Consider the following 19,663-nt stretch of genomic DNA (forward strand, 5'->3'; position numbering starts at 1 on the left):
TCATGCGCAGACGTGCACACAGGCGCACAGCCATTAGAATATGAGCAACGGAATATTAATATGTTCTATAGCAATGATGATGAGACATGAGCCGCACCACAGGTCAACATTTAAACATTAAACGTCGACAACGGCGCAGCCATGAGCCTTGTTACGAGTACCTGATTGGTCGTTGGCAGGCAGTGTACGGTGTCGGTAGTCGGTGCTTGGTTAGCACTTGGCACAGAAAAGAGATAGGTTCACTTTACAGCGGGGTGTAGGCGACGCACGCGTGTTTACTGTTTATATTACATACCGCGGTAGACATGTACATAACACACGTCCATCGTTAACCACAGTGCCACCGACGCGCGGGACTGCATGTTTGGGGTTGCCGGTATTGGGCGCACTGACGTTGAACTGACGCCATCGAAGAGTCGAGTTTGTGTTGATTCGTTTGTTGTTGTGTTTGGCGAAGTGGTTCCAATTTTTAATTAGTTATTATTTTTCATTGTAAGTGAGTTTGCAGACTTGGTGATTTTCCTCCGTTCCATACAGAGTGATCAACTTTTATATTAACAACAACACCGTACTTGACTTCCTCGGTGTGTGCAATTGCCCCGTATATTCATTGCTGCAGAGCGTACGGTCCCCTTACTCATTGCTCTCCGCGCGTTCGACCCGTTGTCGGAGATCAGGCGCATTTCAGTTATCGGTTTTGGCTGTTATGGGCGGAACGCCAAAGAATATTCTTCACTTGTTTCAAAGAGTGCCGAACAACGTTGCCCGCTGCTAGATCGAGTAATACGCCAAGGTAAATACCTCTCTTTAAGCCCGCCATCATTTGTCGTCTAGCTTAGTCTGTCGGCGCCCGTTCGTTACTCTAGATTGACAGTCTTTCGTCTACCGTGTTAGTCGGTATGGGTAGTTTATGACCCTTTAACGCCCTTAATTTCGAGACTATTCGTACATCCTTAAAATAATTAGTATACTTAACAAGGTCTACCATTTACCTTAACTGACAGTTGTCTGTCGTCTCCTGAAGTTGATATTTTAAGTAATCAAACATTAAATTTGATTGTGGTCCAAAACTTAAGGTTTCTTTGGCACCGCGATCTGAGAAAATGGCTTTGTACCATGTATTATACTACCTGTTAGGTTCCAATGTTGAGATTTTACGTAATTATCTTGGACTTGGTAAATTCTAAATGTCTCAAAACATAATGTGTAATACATCTAATATTCTTTTAACTGTTATCTAGTGCGCTTAGTAGTTTTTATTTTGCGTTTAATGCCTTAAAATTATGTGGAGAATGGAGATATTATATTTGACAAGTAGTAATATGTTATAGAAAATAATAAACCCATTAATATGACCAAATGCCTTATATTATGTATACCTATATGTAGCCTACTATGTACCAAGTCTAAATGCACTTATAATAAGCTTTAATGAACATAATTTGTTGATGAACTAACATTACTAATAATCATAGTTTATAATTACCTCATGAAAATAATTATTAAAATTTGTTGGTGTGTGTCATTAAAATACTTTTTTTTATTTATAAAGAAAATAAATATCATGGTCTTAATATGTAGGTAAGTAGGTATGGTATACAAATACTATGTCTATTGTGTATATTTTTATAGTTAAAAGGATCATAATTGTAATAAGATAAGATAATTTCAACTAAATTACATAAAAATATATCCGGTATTGTGGTTATGAAAACATTTTGGTCTAAACGTTGAGCAATTTGTATTAAATTATTGATGACAGCTGATACTAAAATAAATTATTAAGCTAATTGCAATATGTAAATAGTCTACATAAATACATTTTTTATTTTTAGTAAAGTTAATTTAAATAATTATACTTCTTTGTCAAATCAATCTAAAAAATAACATTTTTTGTAAAAAAAAAAATGGTTAATATGGATCTATTTTTTTATATTTCAGATTGAATTTACCTTTTTTAACATGAATAGTATTGGAGCAATGAACTCTCCAGTGAAGCAGCCTTTGCCAACAGTATTGGCTCCTCCTACTATTTCAAATTCTTCACCTTCCAAAGTACAACAACCACCGAATTTAACTCCACTTAATTTAAATACTTCTCAATCAGCTCAACCGTTGAGTCTAGTTCATGAACATAAAAATATTCCGATTGTTATCCCTTCACCTATTATAACTCCTGTTGAAAATATTGTTCCAAAATCTACTGCTTGTAATGGTATACCTGATACAAAACCGATTGGTGAAAAAATTGAAGAAGCCCTGCCCAAAATTGAGTCACAAGTACTACACAATCAGGTTAATAATTCCACCAGTGTTAAAAGTGCAAATGAATCTCCTCTTTCTGAAGTGAAACCTCAAGTATCAGAAGTTGAAAATCTATCTCAAAAGAAAGATGATAAGAATAACTTACCAACTGTTCAAACCGATAAGGTAGTTTTGCCAGAAGTCATTTTAACATCTATAAATGACCCGATTAAACCTGAAGAAATTAATAAAACTGAAAATGCAGTTTCCAAACCAAAAGAAAATGATACAAAACTTAGTCAAGATTCTGCTGAAAAGACTACAGCTGAAACAAACCAAGGGCCAACATTACCTCTTGAAAAAACTGAACAAGCACCTGTAAGCACTTCAAAAGTTGGTATACGGCGAAAAAGAGAACATAAAGTAAGTCTTTATGATTAAAGTTTTTAATAATAGTTAAGATGTCAATGACAAGTGTTTAAAAACTACTATGAAGATAGTATACTGTAGATTGTATAAATATTTATGGAACATTGTCACTTCATAAATAGCTTCATTATATATATATTAATTTTATTGTATACTTTGAACTAAAGGTTTCTATTAAGTAATTAGGTTTAAGTTATCCAATGTTTATTTATTTATTTTTTATTATTTCAAGCAACTAGAAGAAGATGATGAAAAGAAGGAAAAATCATTGAAAAAGGATGCTCCTGTTGAAGAAATTAAATCTAAGCGTACTAGACTTCCTACACAACCTTTCCAATTATCATTACTACCAGAAATGCATCAAATCTCCAAAATTTCTGAAAAAACTCTATCTCCAAAAGTCAATAGTGACAAATTAACTGTGTTTTACAAGTAATATTTTAGTTATCTTTACAATTTTATACATCATACATTTTTTTATATTAATCAAAATATTAATTAATCTTCAGAAATGAATTTTTGGCTGTAAGAAATGAAGAAGGAGGATTTTACTTATGTCAAGCTATGCAAAATATTCATAGAGCTAGTCGCCGCATTCGTATTCGATGGCTAACTCAACATCCAAATGATGAATTTACACCAGATTTTTATGATCATACAGGTAAAGTAAAGACTTTGAATAACTACTTTATTTATATTTTTTTTATAGATTTTCTCTTCAAAAACATATTATTACCATTGTGTGTAATTCATTGTATATATTTACAGTAAAAACTCCTTATAATAGATCCTCTATAAAAACGGAAATCTCCTTATAATAGAAAATCACAGTAATTCCTTTTATTTTAGTTTCCGTATAGTAAAAAATCAGTCGGTACGTTATGATTCCGTTATTAGGAGGTTATACTGTATATCAAATAAATAATTAAAAGCTATTATTTATTAAAGAAATCATTCATAGAGTAGTTATCTTTAAGTTAGTGTGTAATATAATTGTTTATCAATATTGGATTTATAAGTAAATCTCATTTTAATTAGAAATTTAAATTAAATTTATTTTTTGTCACTTCATAAATGATAAATTATATTTTTTAGAGTTTGATTGTATTTTGACCAATATAACATTGAAAAAAATACAGAAAGAACAGTGGAAACTTCCTGAAAAAGAGAAATTAAGAATTGAAAATATTTTGAAACGATCTATTGATGTTGAAAAAGGATCAGAAAAACCTTCAGTAACTGAAGAACATCCAGATGGCCGTATGTATTATTGTTGTAATTAAAACATTTGGTTCTGGTTTTTATATCCACTGGTCCTAGGCCATTCAGGTTTTATTTAATTTTTAGATTATAAATATATATTTATTATTTGAATTGGACGGGTCCGGTGGGGACATAATACACCTGTACCAAACATTTTATTCTATTATTATTAATGCTGATGTTTGTTAGTTATTGTTAAATTCTTATTTTTCAATCACTGTAATCTTAACTTAAAACTTATTTTAGTGGACGTAAGTTTGTTCAAAGATGAAGCTCAACTAACAAAAAAAAAAGGTAGCAAAAAGAGCATAACTGTAAAGAGGAAGATGTCAACTGATGATCAACAACCGGTGAAAAAGTCATCTAGATTATCTAAGAAAAAACCATCTTATGATTTTGGGCATTCGTCATCTGAAAGTGACGAAAATGATGAAGAAGACAATACTAACCAAAAAAAATCATCAAACAAAAAAGTTTTGAAAAAAAAAGTTGTTGCTAAGGAACCTGCTAAAAAAATAATAAGCAATGTGGCAAAACCGAAAGTACCAGTTAGAAAAACTCAAACTCCTGTTAAACCGACTTATGTACTGGCATCAGTTTCATCTGCTGTGAAGAAAAGAGAAATAATTGCTACAAAACAAAAAAAAGAAAATAGTGTTTCAGATAAAAAGTCTTCCAAGAAAGTAGAACCTAAATCTCCAGCTGTTCCACTACCTTCAGAGAGATCGTCAAAGACTAGAAGTAAAAATTATTTTTAACATTATTATTTTTATCAATCAATTAGATCAATTATTATACTTGTATAAAATTTGTAATTTTTAAAATTTCTGCGGCTCAATTTCCTTTTTAAAATAATGCAAAACCTCATATTATAGTGGCTCAGACTTAAGAACAACATAGTTTATGTTCAGCTACCCTAACTTAGTTGCTTTACCTTTAATATCAAAATTAAATCCAAAGATATTAGTAGAGCTACCTCAGCTTCTTCAATGCTCTAAAAAAATAAAAAATGATTCAATGATTTCAATAATTCAAAACACCAGAAAAAAGACTTCTTTGCATCACACTAGATATTAGCTAAGGCAATTGGTAGACTTTTATTGATTAAATAAATTAAGTTATATGGAATTGATAATTTTAATTATTTTACTTAGTTATGACTCATATCAAATTTAAATTATCCATAAAAGCTTATGAGATGTTCTTAAATTTAAGAACAAAAAATCTGTTCTGCTATACCTAATTTTGTTAATTGTACATAAAATCTTAGTATTAATATTTTTAAATTTTTTTTATAGATGCAGGTAATGCTGTCTCTGCAAAAATAACTACTGCTGGTATTGGAATAGTTAAAAACAACCCAAATGATCGAAAAACCCTAAGAAATCGTAAATGATAGACATCATATAACACTTTGTAAGTAATATAGTCTACTACTTGTTTGAACAATATTGAAAACTTAATTTTGTTAGTAATATTATCAATTTAACTTAATTCTGACTTCTTGAAAGACTACATTTTTATGTTAAACACATACCATATCACAAATTTGTTTTGATGTGTTGATTCACATTCTTGTTTAACTTTTATAATTTTATACTTTTTTTCGTTTATTATTTTTTATTAAGTTTCGAGTAACTTAGGTAGCTTATAATATTAAATTTCAAAATAATCAGAAAATATTATTAGGTAATTATTATTAGGTTCATAATAGTTAATAATTTATCAAACATTTGTCAATCTAAATTATTTCTTGATGTCAATGCCAACAATAAAAATTATATTGTTACTTAATACTTATTATTAGTTGCATCTATGTGTAAAACATATTTATGGTATTTTAGATATCTCTTAATGTTTTTGTGAGTTATATGTCTCATATTTTAGGAACTAATATTATGGAAATCTATGTTTACTTCACATAATACCTTACTTTAGTTTTATGAATAACTATGTTTTAAATACAATTGATTCCCCTTTGTATATTCTAATAATTAAATACATTTATATATGTTCAAATAGTTGCCACTGTTTTATTGTAATTATTTTTTGGCATTGGCATCTTTTTATTAATTCATCCAAACATTATTTAGTTACAAAACTATATTATTTTTTAACTGTTTACTTAATTTACACTTTTTTTTCAAAAACTATTTTAATAGAACTGTGGATGTATCCCAAGTTCTTGTAAATGTATTGACTTTGTATTCCTTACGCACAAAAATATCTAGTTTAAAAAAAAATTGTTTACTTCCATAAAAAATTATTGTTCCAAATGTTAATTTATTACTTACAGTACAATTCAATTAATAATTATAGAAACAAATTGTAAGCTCTTTATAATAATATATTGTACATAATATGAATTAGGATAATATAGCTAATATACATAGATATATATTTATATAAATATACATATTAATGAATATTAGATTACAATTTTTAAATCTTATATTATTAGTTATGTAAGTTCAGAAAAAAAATGATTGTTTTGAGTGACATGGTTTTGCCATATTTGCAATATCATAATATTTTTATTAATTTACAAGTGTAAATTTTATTGTGTCTTTGTGCTGTAAATAACCATGAACTATTCTGGTATTGATGTCAACCTGCTTTGATATTGTTTGTAAATCTATTGATTTTATTTTTTATTTAATACCAATAGTAGGGGTATGCACATTAGAAAAACATATTTATTTACCAACAACTTTTTAATTATAAAATATATATATATACATACAAGAAAAAAAATTATTGTAAATATTATAAATTCAATTAATTATTGTAAGTGGATTTAAAAATATATTCAAACAATTTATTGTACATATTTGTGTTTTAGAATTAATGAGTTTATTTTTTTAAAACCAAAGAGTTCAAATTCAATTTGGATACTTTTGGAACATTTCTTATAGTTAATGATATACGTTTATTTCTTGTCAGTGAAATTCTGTTTTGTTTAATTGATTCACAAAATCTTATATTGGATATTTTGTCATCAATGATATCATTGGTAATCTCCTCAATGCCATGCAAATATTCTGTATACATTCTATCCTTCAAAATTAGTAGACTTCGTCTTTCCAACAATAAACTATATACTTTCTCACTAGATAAAACTTCTTTGTCAGTCTAAAAATGATTAAAATATATTAATTAAATATTGAATACATTTTTTGATCCTAGAACCTAAGACTATCTTTTCAGACTAGAAATCTCCATTTTTTTCATGAGTATATTGGCAAATATAATCATGCTATTTATTTGAAAGTGTAATCCTAAAGTGTGGTCTTAAATAAATTATAAATTTATTATGCTCATACAATAGGTTTGTTCGTTTTGACAAAAAGTGTACACTTTTTCATAATGGTGTACACCTGAAGCGTTTGTTTTAGAAAAGTGTTAGTGTACACACTGTTTGTTTTAAAATAGTGTGGGTTTGGTGTGTACACTATCCACACCAACTAAAGTGCAGGTATCGAACTTGATTTTTGGTGTGGAGCCAGTTATTATCATAAATATTTCCTTATCACTCACTACATGCTGACTGCCGAGCCAACCACACCTGAAACGTTTGTTTTAAATTGGCACACCACACACCATACGCAACACTTCTACACTATAGTGTTAACACTTAGTTTTTAAAACGAACAAAGCTAATGGTTAAAATATAAAATCATTTTTTCTTTTTTTTTTGAATAAGGTGAGTGGTATCGCTGATAAGAATCGCCCATTACTGATGTTTTATCATACTTCTTATAAGATGTGATTTTGTACACCAGTTTAAAAATTAAAATGTGTTTGTCCATAAAGATTTTGAATATTTTATTGAAGTCTTCTTGGATAATTAGTAATCATTCTAAAGTATATTTTCAACTATATAAACATAATAGTTTTGAATTTTTTAATAAATTAAGGTCCAAAATCTTTTAGTATCTTTATTCTTAATGTAAAGCAAGTATTACTTTATAATAATTTAATTTTTCTGATAGAAAAAAAAACCTAGATATTAATAAAATCTAATGATACAGTCTTACCTTTATTGTATTATAAAAATTCAGTACGGTATGAGATCCACAGTTAATAGTACTTATAGTAGGAAAAAATAAACTTCCATCTAAATGTGGCTAAAGAATAACATTGGTTACCAAATAATAATTTTTTGTTTATCATAAATTTATACCATGATTCCTTGTCCTGATAAGTATTCATTAATTAACACATGATTTGGTCTGTTAGTCTTAGGAAATACTTGTAAGCTTTCTACTCGATCGACAAACCCTTTTAACCACTAAGTAAAACATAGTGCAGTTAAAATTATACTACATAATTGCAAATAATAATCACACTTACATCAGGAATTGTTTCTGGAATGAGTCCTTTGGCATGAGGTATGCCTCCCCAATTTTGAAGTCTTCTATTTTTCAATTGACACCATTTTGGTTTTGGCGCACCATTTACCTTGTCCATTATGTATGTTTCCTGTTCTTCAGTAATAAAATTTGGTATATAATAAGCTGTATCATCAACCTTAAAAAACAGATACTAAAGCCAGTTTTACTATATTTAAAATAAATAACTGCTATATAAGTAAAATTTTTAATTACTGAAGTCAACTTATTATCATTTAAATTTATATTTTCCATTTCCAAATCTATATTGTAAATATATAAAACATAAATCCACAAGATCACAAATCACGTACAACAGGAAATCATTAGAAAATGTTCTCGTGCAAAAAACTAGAAATTAAAATTTAATTTTTACGAAAATGGACTTCTGTGTTTGTACCATGTGGCATATTGTGCAGGCAGCAAGCTTCTTTTATGTTTATGAATTGTTATAACTGATAAGATTTATAAATTTTTGGTATCACCAATCTGTGTATGATTTAATTATCAGTGACAAACTTAGATGATAATAAGTTGACAAACATTGAGTTAGTGGCCTTAGAACCAAGATTTGTTAAAGATCCTTAAGATAAACCTTCTTTATAGATCTTGCTTAGAACACCTTTTTCTATAAAGCGGTTGAATCACAATTTAATAGATATTCGCCATAACACATATATAATATATATATGAATATATTATGAAATTTCTTCAATGTATTCATAGTCAGTGGCTATAATCTAATCTATCAGATTAACCAACTGTTAATACAAAAAAATAACGATAACATTTTCTTAACTTTTTTTTCTATATAGTATGCACTTTTGATCTTTACACTTTGAAATGTGCTATCAACATGTTATTATAATATGTTTTTAAAGGTTCAGCTACTAATTAGCTAGTTGGTACTCACTCATTAGTCCTTGTTCAGCTAGTGTTATTGTAAAAGCCATCGTCAGAAAGGTGTCTTTGGAAATATACTATTGCAATTTGATTATTTTGAAATTCGTTGGATAAATAATTTAAGAGAATACCAAGTTCAACTATAAGTAAAAATACGATTTTCTCTATTTAGAGTTAACAATTACTATAAAAGATATATAACTAATTTATTTATTTTGCACAGTATTAACAATAAAACCATTGTCATGATGAAATTCAATACAGGAAAGGTATGCAAAGCTCAGCTTTTCAAAAATTCAATTATGACTATGTTTGAGATATAAATTATATTTACTTTGATGATTTTTAATAAAATATTCTTTCAATAGTGCTTAATAAAAACTTATACCCGACGATCTATATCAACAACTTCAACTATGAGAGATGTTTTCATTGTCAGTGCTACTAGAACTCCAATTGGATCTTTTGGTGGATCATTGAAGAGTCTTTCTGCTACTAAACTAGGTGCTATAGCTATACAGGTGAGTACATAGTATTTTAAATACTATAGTCTTAACAGTAATATATAAAATTAACATTTATTTGGAAACAAATTTTTAATTCTTAATTTATTTTAATAAAATGGAATTCTATTACTTATAAAACAAAAAGTAATACTTATCTAAATTTGCATATTTTAAACTACAATTTATAACATATAGAATAAAGAATATTGAAAAAAAATCATTAGGTTATTTTAATTTGTTTTATGAAGTACCTAGTGAACAATTTTCATATTTGTGCATTTATTTATTTTTCATTGTTTATGGGTTGATTAAGACTATTAACTTTATTTTTACTGCAGGCTGCTGTAGAGCGATCCGGAATTTCAAAAGATGAAATTCAGGAAGTTTTTATGGGAAATGTATGTCAAGGTGGTGTTGGGCAAGCGCCAGCAAGGCAAGCAACAATATTTGCTGGTGAATTAGTGAATTATTATAATTACCATGCTTAAACAATGTGACAAATTCTATTATTAATTCATAGGATTACCTAAATCAACTATATGTACAACAATAAATAAAGTTTGTGCTTCTGGTATGAAATCTGTCATGCTAGCTTCTCAGAGTCTTATTTGTGGTCATCAACAAATAGTGGTTGCTGGTGGCATGGAATCTATGTCTAATGTACCATATTATCTAGCAAGAGGAGATACAAAATATGGTGGTGTGAATTTATCTGTTCGTTTATTATTTATATATGTTAAACATTCATACAAATGTAATATTTTAAATTTTTTTTTTTTTTTTGATTTAACTATTAGGATGGGATTGTGTTTGATGGCTTAACTGATGTATACAATAAAGTTCACATGGGCAGTTGTGCTGAAAATACTGCTAAACAATGTGGTATAAGTAGAGTACAGCAAGATGATTTTGCTTTAAGCAGTTACAAAAAAAGTGCTGATGCGTGGAAACAGGGACTCTTTGCTCAAGAAATTGTTCCAGTCAATGTTCCCCAAAAAAAAGGTGACAAATGTCTCTTTTATTGTAAGCTGATGACTTAAAAATAATTCAATTTTTTAAGGCAAACCTGATATTATTGTTTCTGAAGATGAAGAATTTAAAAGAATAGATTATGAAAAGTTTAAAAAATTGAATACAGTTTTTCAAGTAAATATTATTTTAAATATTACTTTTTTGGATTTTTTTTAAAGAATTTTTTTTAGAAAGAAAATGGAACAGTTACTGCTGGAAATGCATCAACGATTAATGATGGGGCTGCAGCTTTAGTTTTGACAAATGAAAATGTTGTAAAAGAATTAAATTTGAAACCTTTAGCCAGAGTAGTTGCATTTCAAGATGGTGCTACTGACCCTATTGATTTTCCAATTGCTCCATCATTTGCTATACCCAAAGTATGTATGATTACTTTTTTAAAGGTTGCTTTAAATATTGTTATGGAGAACAGAATGTCTTAGTGGACTAATGCTCACCTTCACATCTTTCCCTCAACAAACAACCATACGTCTAGACCAGCGTTTCCCTAACTATTATCTGTGTACCTCTAGGGGTTCACAATGTTCACATGTATGTTGAAGGAGGTTTGCGTAATTGTTAGTCTTATTATTTAGAAGGGGGTATTTATCTATTGAAATCAAAAATTGAGTCAATTTCTTGCAGTTACATTTTTGGGATCCGGTTGAACACATTCACTAATTTATGCTATGGTATTGCATTGTCTGGTATCACAAGCTCCTCAATATTTGGCCACTTGGATTCTCTGCAAAAAACGTGTTCCAACAGTGATCTCTACAAACTCACTAGGCCATATTGCTGATTCAAAAAAAAAAAACCTTACTTTTTTAGTTGAAAGATTTCAGATGAAGCAATGGAATTGATAGGCTTAATATTCATTCAAATTTATCAATGTTTTCATTTTGTGAGTGTTTCACAAACAGTATAACAAGTTGGGATAAGTGATCTTCAAAATGGTTTTCGTGTCTTAAGAAATTTGCTAAATTTAAAAAAAACAACCTTTGCTCATATTTTCATTCATTATTTTTCTTCTCCATAATTATAGTTTTTTTTTTTTTAGTTGAAAATTGTTACATTATGTAACTAATGTCTTATTGTTTCTGTAACATCACAGTGAATTGGGTTTTATGTTGGGGCACATAATTAGGAACTGCTGTTCTAGACTTCTAGTGAGTAAGAGAGATATCGTCATTTCTCCCTCCCAAACCAGACATAAACCTATTAGGTGCCCAATTATACATTTTCCCAAACATAAACCTACATTCAAAATTAATAATAAATATTATAATTTGATTCTAGTTGCTTAGTAAAAGTGGTGTATCTAAAGATGACATTGCTTTATGGGAAATAAATGAAGCGTTCAGTGTAGTTGTCTTAGCTAATATAATGAAATTAGACCTCGACCCATCTAAAATTAATGTACATGGTGGAGCTGTTAGCTTAGGTCATCCAATTGGGTAAATATGTCACTTTACGATGTACATTAATTAATGAATTTTGTCAAAATTTTTTGTTTTTAGGATGTCTGGTGCCAGAATTGTGGTTCATTTGGCTCATGCATTAAAACCAGGACAAAAAGGTGTAGCTTCCATTTGTAATGGTGGTGGTGGAGCATCATCAATTCTTATTGAACGGTTATAATTCTTTATATAATGGATAAGAAATATTTTTACTTAACAAATCTTATTATTTATTATTTAATTATTGCAGTGTCATATGAGTTAAGACTGCAGTTACTTTTTTTTCATAAATATATTTAATTAAAATGATTATTATATTTTTAAACTTATATGAATAAGGGAAATAAAATAAAATACTATTAAAATTTTACAACTATTTATTTATTTAAATTAGTTTGAACAATATAATTTTAATCTTTTTCATAAATGACTAAAAAAGTTTTTTTTACATCTCGAATTACATTATCTATAAGCTTCAATGCCATATATTTATCTACATGTTTGACTTTAAATTCAGTAGCTTTAAACTGGATTTTATTTTTAAATGTAATTGGTTTAATATCAAATTTTTCCCAGAAATCGTTTAACCATTTTATATCCTCCGCTTGTTCCTACAATAAAATATTATTAAAACAGTATGTTCAATGTTCATTATATTCTTAAATTATGTGACATACCTTGGGAATACGTAAGTATACATGTATGTGCTCTTTATTATAAGCTAAAAATAAGCAAGGTATTTCACCACAAACATGAATAACACTTTCAAAATCATAACAATTGTTCTCAAGGTAGGTTACATCACATTCTACATAACCAACAGCATAGCTATTTTTACATAATGTTTTTACTGCATCACCTAATATCTGCCTAAATACAATAGATTAGTGAGTTTCAATACAATTAAAATATTCAAATTACTTACATCTTTTTTTCTTTTATTAATTTCTGAATTTTTCTTTCAGTAGCAAAGATTTTCTTATTAATTTGAATTTGAACTTTCAATGGTATGTAGTTTTGGGAAATATTTTTCAGTTCTGATTTTAATTGGTTTTTATTATCTATCAACAAATGCACCTAAAGACAAACATTTTGAAAATATTGATTACAATGGTAAAATATTAATATGTTCCCATTTAAAATGTGATAAAATATATATGAATTGGTTGCAATTCCCGTAAAATTTGTGAAAAGACGATATTCATTTTTATTTTATTTTTTTATCCTCCTATGATATGCATTTTAAGGCATTTTACTTTAATAAATGATTTACCTTTGTTGGAGAAATATTATTTAAATTAGTTGAATTCACCAAATCTTCAAACAAATTTGATTTATCCATTAATTGTTGACCAAAAACTCTTACATCTGTACACAGTGGCCCCGTTACTGCCTTTATGGTACATTCATTACTGAGACATTTATATTGGACTATACAAAAATCAATCACATCTAATGTATTTTGAATGTGTGTTCCACAGCATGCTTCTCTTGATATATACATATCATTAACATTGCTGTACATATCTATTAAATGCACTTCATCTGGATACACTTCTCCAGGAAGTAATGTGACATTAATTTGGTTTAAATCATTAGATGTCACTGTAGTTCTTTTAACTGATACTGCAGATTGTATTATACTATTGACTTTTTCTTCTATAATTAAAGCATCTGAACAAATATCAAAAAGGATATGTAATGATTAATGACATCAAACTATAAAATCAATTATTTTGTCAACAATACCTTCTGGTGAGAACTTTTGACCAAAGAGTGCAAATGTGAATGACATAAAATCTTTTTTGATACAGCTTGATAACTGAGTAGTAACAACCAAATATGATTTTAAAACAGAATTTAATATATGAACTGATGAGTGAGCACGCATTAATCCAAGTCTGTAATTTGAATCAACTTGAACATGTAATTCCTTTTCGCTGAAAATTTAATCGCAAGTATGAAATTAATTTTGAAAAATGCAATGTGATAAAAAAGTACCTTAATAATATGGGCCAATCTCTTGATTTAATATGATGTAACACAACACCACTTTCTTCAATTTTTTCTACATCAATGACATCAAATACTAGACCATCGTTAGTTTTAACTATACCAATATCATTTTGTTGCCCACCAGCTTTACAATAGAAGGAAGTTTTATCCAATACTAATGAAACAGCATCTCCTTGCTGTTTGATATCAGTCTCAGTCACAATATTACCATTAATATCAACAATTGCTAGAAGCTTAGCAGTGACTATTGGTGATAAATATGATTCATTGCTATGTCTAATAACTTCATACTTAAAACTATCATCAGTTTTTGGTATATTTCCTATCATATAATTAATTGATTTTTTTCTTATATGTTCAGTGGTTTTTGTTTGTAATTTTTTTAATTTTTCATCAAGTTCATTCCAACTCACTGGTCTTCCTAGAAAAACAAAAACAAAAATATATAAAAGTTATACTAAATCAATAAAAACAAGGGCAATAATGTTATACCCATCACTTGAGATAGCCTTCCAATCGTTTTCTTTTCAAGACCAAATGCATCATACAATGTAAAGGCTGGTATGTTGCTCATATTTTTATGTTTAATTAAGTAATTACAAGCTGGTACGAATCCCGTACATTCTTCATAAGGATTAAAACTATTTAACATTGGACATTCTTTAACCACCATTTTCCAATCTTTCAAAACAGACATTCTTAGTTTGTTAAATATAGTATACTCGTGTTTTATTAAATATTTAACCTAAAAGTAAATACAAATATTTTAGAACCTAAGATTATATTGAAAGTTTAAATTTAAGAGGATACTACCCATACATTTGTTGTCTCTGTCTTACAAACTTACTACGTAATACACACCCTTATATTTAATATTTTTAATAGTGTGCTGTTAGTTTTGATAAGTGAATTGACCTATAATAGAACTTTTTGGTAAGAAAATTATCTATGATTAAGCTTCGGAAATTTTTTGATATTTTTTTTTTCAAGCAAGATAATATAAAATATTAGATTATATTAAAAATCAGAAATTAAGAATTTTCAAAAATTAAAATATCAAATAAAATCCAATGCATAAACACAAACAATTTTCTTACCTAGAGGTTTAATAATAGGTCGATTCATTCTAATATAAAAGTAATAGCATACTATTAAAACTAGTGATTAAAAATGTATAATGTCTTACGTATGTAAAACATGGGTGACATACTCTAAAATTAGTATAGATTAAACGACATTAATATAACTGTCATATAACCTTTTCACTGTTTTTAATCAGCTCTGGATACACATGACCAAGACTATTTGAAACTTCATTAGCTACATCACACATCAAAGCATACCCTGGGTGAATTTTGAAATTTGTTTCAGCCAATATAAATGATTTTCGTATCAGTCTTCTCAATTTATGACTGAAATAGTGACAAACACTTAAATAAACAGTTTAAAACTTAAAAATATTATAGAAACAACTTTTGGCTGGGTAGCATATTATCTGAAAGTGCAATAGTTATCATTCGACCATGATCTGCTAAAACCCGATAGTAAGTATCTAAATTTGTGCCATCAAATAGTCCTGTGTACTTTGATAATCTGCATGCCTAGTTGCATAAAATAATAATATTGCAAAATGAAAAAGTTTGTTTTTTATAAGGTGCATTAATTTCTTACATTAAATATAATGTCAAATATAGAAGAAAATAAATCTGTATCATAAGTAGATGTTTTATCTTGCAGCACCATTGTCAAGCGTTCCAATCCCATTCCAGTATCTATGAAATAATTTGGTAATTTTTGCATAGTGTTTCTTTCTCTAGACAAAATCTAATTCATTAATGGTTAACTTAAAATCAATTTTAATTATAAAGGAAAAAAATTACCGAGAATATTGTATGAAAACAATGTTCCAAAGTTCAATAAGATTTTTCCCTCCAGATGGAGGATAATCAATGTGTATTTCTGTACAAGGCCCACAAGGTCCTGTTTCTCCCATTTCCCAAAAATTATCATTTACTCCTTTCATAACAATATGATCATCATTTACACTGTAATAATATATAAATATTAAGAGGACGCCACACCCGCATGTGCTGTCTTCGTCTTTCAAGTTCGTAACATGGCAAATTTTATGCTCAGCAGTTCCAATTTAGCTCCGTTAGTTCACAACTTGGAGTAAATTGACCTCTTATAAGAATTAAAGGTAACATTATTATCTAGGTTTTCACAGAGGCTTTTTTATTATATTACAATTTTGAAGCGAGTTATGAGTATTTTAAGATATACAAGCAATTCACAGTTTTAAAAATACTCATAACTCGCTTCAAAATTGAAATATAATAAAAAAGCCTCTGTGAAAACCTAGATAATAATGTTACCTTTAATTCTTATAAGAGGTCAATTTACTTCAAGTTGTAAACTAATGGAGCTAAATTGGAACTGCTGAGCATAAAATTTGCCATGTTACGCAATTGAAAGACGAAGACAACACATGCGGGTGTGGCGTCCTCTTAAATAATAAGTTTTCGAGTTGATGTTAAGTATAATTAAAAAATTCTGGCCCTCATTAGAGGGCGTGGGTTAGGAGGATGAGGTGGCCGAGCGGTCCAACACATCGGCTGTGGCTCAGTCGGAATGGGTTCGATCCTCGACCATTGGGCAACATACTTCTCCAGGCAAGTCACGGTGTCCGGAGAACAAGTGCCGCCATCCCCCACTCCGGGGCATGGCAGAAACCTATGGGTACCCCAATAGAAATTCCAAACTAGGCCTTCGTGCCTACTCCCGGACATAGTGGGATACAATAAAAAAAAAAAAAAAAAAATATTAACCCAATATGTTTCCAAATCTGAAGAGTTTCATTATCAGCTTCTACATTTAGTGTTTTATCGCCATTAAATACAGTACAATATAATTGCTCAGTGGGTATGCTATAGGGCGGTGAAGTCAGTAAATTCCAAGCCAGACGACATGCTTCAGCCTATAAAAATGAAATTTTTCAGATTTTCCGAACACAATTTAAATTATCATACAACCTTGCCATAATGTCCAAAAGACCAGTTTCCAAGCATTTCAAAAAATGAATGATGGTAACCATCCAAACCAACAATATCCAAATCATTGTGTTTACCACCGACTCTTATACATTTTTGGCTATTGGCCACACGATTGGCTGCTAAAGTTCTTTGACCAAGTAACACACTCTTAAACTAATAAAAAAAATCATCATTAACTTTTTTTTTATAATTCTAATACTCTTACCTGACACATGCCAGCGTTCACAAAAGCTATCGTAGGATCATTGTAAGGTACTACAGGACTAGATTTAATGTAAGTGTGATCATTTTCTTCAACAAAATAATCAATGAATCGTCTACGTATTTCATTTGAAGACAAAAATGACTTATAACGTTTTCTATAATTAATACTTAATGGCTTCAACTTAAACTTAATCATTTTTTCATTTCTTCAAAATATCTGTAAGAAAAACAAAATACTCAAGTAATTATGCTTTTTTGTATAAACTATGGTATAATAATTTTAATGATTACCTACATTTTAATATTTTTTAAATAAAAAGATAGTGTCACAAAATAAAACAGTTATTCAACATTCTTGTGAAAAACGCCTGACTTATAATTAATAATAATCTCAAAAACGACCAAGAGAATGAAAATACTGAATATAAATAAAACTAAATACCTTTTCTATGAGTATACATAAACGTCTAGAGAGCCTCTTAAAGCTTCAATACCTCAAGGCTCAAAACTTCTGAACCATCTCTTGACTAATTATAGAAGACTTATTCTCCCGAAGGTTCCGGTACTTTATACTTTTATAGTGTTTATATACTTTTATAAATACTTGTTATCTATAGGTTTGCTGGTGAGTGGTGCCCATAGATAGTAAAGAGTGGTGACCACCGCTTGGGCATGCATCATAGAGTTATTACTCTATAATGGCATGCATATTAATTATATTATCCGTAATACTGTAATCAATAATCCATAAATGAGTATAATAATCATAGCCGTGCCTCGTGCTCATAGAGTATAAATTGTACCGACTACCGGTCGTTGTCTAAACTCGAGCATCAATGAAAATGATAACGTTCTTTGTAAAAGAAAACTAGATCGCGATGCAGTTACCATTTAAATAATAAATTTTAAATGCTCGATTAATACCACGAAACATTTATTTGAAAATGATTTACTCAATATGCAAAAATTGGTTTACGAAATTTCCAAATCATTTCCCAGTGTGATATAAAAATAATGAGATTTTAAAGGGGCCAATTCACGTACCTTCTTCTCTCATTATAAATTAATATGTACCTTATAGGCAACTAATAACTATACTTCAAAATGATACCTATACGGTATAGGCTATACCTATTATTGGCTATTAATCTACCAATATTTTGCAAATCATTCATCAATCCGATATAACAGAAACAATAAATTCTAATTATTTGATATTTATTTTTTAAGAAGAAACATAAAATCTATAGTTAATGTTCAATGTAATAATTTGTTTTATAAAATATGATATGTGTACATGGTGTAACAGATAGAACTGACTTTTGGAATAACTTTTGTTCAAATTAATATTATTTATTTTAGATTCTGAACGGAGCGAGGAATGTATTGGTTTTACAATGATGTTTATTTCTTTTTCTTTTTTATTCTGAAAACACTTTTTCTCCTTCTAAACTTGCTCAAAAGTATCAACTGGTAGCATCTTTTCTGAAAGGTAATGTTGTTGGCTCAGTTGGCTGGTATTTTAGAGAGATCATTTTTCGATTATTGAAACGGTACTCGAAATAAAAGTGGTTAAAGGAAAAAAAACGTACGATTTCACAGTTTTATAATATTAAATAATTACGGACGTTTTTTTCTTTTTAGATTCTGAACGAAGAGATGAATGTATTGATTTTACAATGATGTGTGTGGTTTTTTTGTGTGTGTCTGTGTACAGCATAACTAGTCGAAATAATGCTTCAAATTCAAACTTTGGGGGTGGTTTCCGATGGAAAAGTGAATATCCTTGGTGCATTATAGAGGTCAAAAGTAAACATTTTCCAACAGTTTTCAAAAAAGTCGAGAAAAACAAAAAAAAAATGACAGAAAAACGGGAATTAAGGAATAATACAAGGTTCCTTATGAGTTATTCTTATTGTAGCTAAAAAAAATTAAAAATCGTTAGTCATAATTTTTTTTATAAGCGTTTATAGTTCAAATTTTTACGAAATCTGTCGAAACCGCGAAAATGTACAAATAATTTTGAAGTTGAAAAATCATAAAAATGTTTGTGTTTATAACTAAGGATTAAAAATACAACACTAAGTTTTCCGTAAGTTTTCCTTCAAATAGGTATAGAGAAAACTCGAAGCATCATTATAGGAAAAATGTTTTGAGTGTTTGAGTTTTAAATTTTTATGAAA

General features: G+C 28.7%; 4 protein-coding genes across 5 annotated transcripts; 2 read left to right on the forward strand and 2 right to left on the reverse strand.

Annotated features, from left to right (window-relative positions):
* The first annotated feature begins 410 nt into the window (after positions 1 to 410).
* Positions 411 to 6,762, forward strand: LOC107163996 (uncharacterized). Its single transcript, XM_015511696.2, has 7 exons — positions 411 to 793; positions 1,942 to 2,667; positions 2,906 to 3,105; positions 3,183 to 3,334; positions 3,769 to 3,933; positions 4,183 to 4,677; positions 5,235 to 6,762. The coding sequence occupies exons 2-7, from the start codon at positions 1,963 to 1,965 to the stop codon at positions 5,330 to 5,332; spliced, it is 1,815 nt and encodes a 604-aa protein (XP_015367182.2). The 5' UTR covers positions 411 to 793; positions 1,942 to 1,962; the 3' UTR covers positions 5,333 to 6,762.
* LOC107164367 (putative RNA/DNA demethylase ALKBH6) lies at positions 6,613 to 8,928 on the reverse strand. 2 transcript variants are annotated; one of them, XM_015512202.2, is made up of 5 exons: positions 8,544 to 8,928; positions 8,290 to 8,481; positions 8,120 to 8,227; positions 7,974 to 8,063; positions 6,613 to 7,068 (listed from the first exon to the last, which is right to left on the reverse strand). In XM_015512202.2, the coding sequence occupies exons 1-5, from the start codon at positions 8,580 to 8,582 to the stop codon at positions 6,790 to 6,792; spliced, it is 708 nt and encodes a 235-aa protein (XP_015367688.2). In that variant the 5' UTR covers positions 8,583 to 8,928; the 3' UTR covers positions 6,613 to 6,789. The 2 variants fall into 2 exon arrangements, with proteins under 2 accessions (XP_015367688.2, XP_089078863.1); XM_089222737.1 differs by having other exon boundaries at positions 8,290 to 8,466; positions 8,544 to 8,915.
* Positions 8,929 to 9,136: 208 nt separating this feature from the next.
* Positions 9,137 to 12,580, forward strand: Acat1 (Acetyl-CoA acetyltransferase 1). Its single transcript, XM_015512081.2, has 10 exons — positions 9,137 to 9,376; positions 9,454 to 9,499; positions 9,599 to 9,751; positions 10,075 to 10,189; positions 10,257 to 10,450; positions 10,534 to 10,738; positions 10,797 to 10,882; positions 10,939 to 11,127; positions 12,047 to 12,204; positions 12,268 to 12,580. The coding sequence occupies exons 2-10, from the start codon at positions 9,476 to 9,478 to the stop codon at positions 12,386 to 12,388; spliced, it is 1,245 nt and encodes a 414-aa protein (XP_015367567.2). The 5' UTR covers positions 9,137 to 9,376; positions 9,454 to 9,475; the 3' UTR covers positions 12,389 to 12,580.
* Positions 12,567 to 18,278, reverse strand: LOC107161788 (alanine--tRNA ligase, mitochondrial-like). Its single transcript, XM_089222731.1, has 15 exons — positions 17,923 to 18,278; positions 17,482 to 17,697; positions 17,256 to 17,429; positions 17,052 to 17,200; positions 16,104 to 16,268; positions 15,895 to 16,036; positions 15,697 to 15,824; positions 15,482 to 15,635; positions 14,716 to 14,968; positions 14,209 to 14,644; positions 13,957 to 14,147; positions 13,481 to 13,881; positions 13,133 to 13,284; positions 12,885 to 13,077; positions 12,567 to 12,818 (listed from the first exon to the last, which is right to left on the reverse strand). The coding sequence occupies exons 2-15, from the start codon at positions 17,674 to 17,676 to the stop codon at positions 12,618 to 12,620; spliced, it is 2,934 nt and encodes a 977-aa protein (XP_089078857.1). The 5' UTR covers positions 17,677 to 17,697; positions 17,923 to 18,278; the 3' UTR covers positions 12,567 to 12,617.
* Between the last annotated feature and the right edge of the window lie 1,385 nt (positions 18,279 to 19,663).

This window comes from Diuraphis noxia, unplaced genomic scaffold, assembly GCF_037042655.1.
Source record: "Diuraphis noxia isolate RWA-SAM2 unplaced genomic scaffold, SU_Dnox_SAM2 contig0003, whole genome shotgun sequence".
In the NCBI taxonomy this organism is placed as follows: Eukaryota; Metazoa; Arthropoda; class Insecta; order Hemiptera; family Aphididae; genus Diuraphis; species Diuraphis noxia.

Coding starts and splice junctions, on each gene's coding strand:
- LOC107163996 (XM_015511696.2), top strand. CDS start 1,963: ATGAATAGTATTGGAGCAATGAACTCTCCAGTGAAGCAGCCTTTGCCA. Junction 2,668..2,905: donor GGCGAAAAAGAGAACATAAA/GTAAGTCTTTAT, acceptor TATTATTTCAAG/CAACTAGAAGAAGATGATGA. Junction 3,335..3,768: donor AGATTTTTATGATCATACAG/GTAAAGTAAAGA, acceptor TATATTTTTTAG/AGTTTGATTGTATTTTGACC.
- LOC107164367 (XM_015512202.2), bottom strand. CDS start 8,582: ATGGAAAATATAAATTTAAATGATAATAAGTTGACTTCA. Junction 8,482..8,543: donor ATGATAATAAGTTGACTTCA/GTAATTAAAAAT, acceptor AACTGGCTTTAG/TATCTGTTTTTTAAGGTTGA. Junction 8,228..8,289: donor TTCCAGAAACAATTCCTGAT/GTAAGTGTGATT, acceptor TGTTTTACTTAG/TGGTTAAAAGGGTTTGTCGA.
- Acat1 (XM_015512081.2), top strand. CDS start 9,476: ATGATGAAATTCAATACAGGAAAG. Junction 10,451..10,533: donor ATGGTGGTGTGAATTTATCT/GTTCGTTTATTA, acceptor TTTAACTATTAG/GATGGGATTGTGTTTGATGG. Junction 10,739..10,796: donor CAATGTTCCCCAAAAAAAAG/GTGACAAATGTC, acceptor CAATTTTTTAAG/GCAAACCTGATATTATTGTT.
- LOC107161788 (XM_089222731.1), bottom strand. CDS start 17,676: ATGATTAAGTTTAAGTTGAAGCCATTAAGTATTAATTATAGAAAACGT. Junction 16,037..16,103: donor GTTTTCATACAATATTCTCG/GTAATTTTTTTC, acceptor GATTTTGTCTAG/AGAAAGAAACACTATGCAAA. Junction 13,078..13,132: donor TTAATAAAAGAAAAAAAGAT/GTAAGTAATTTG, acceptor TATTGTATTTAG/GCAGATATTAGGTGATGCAG.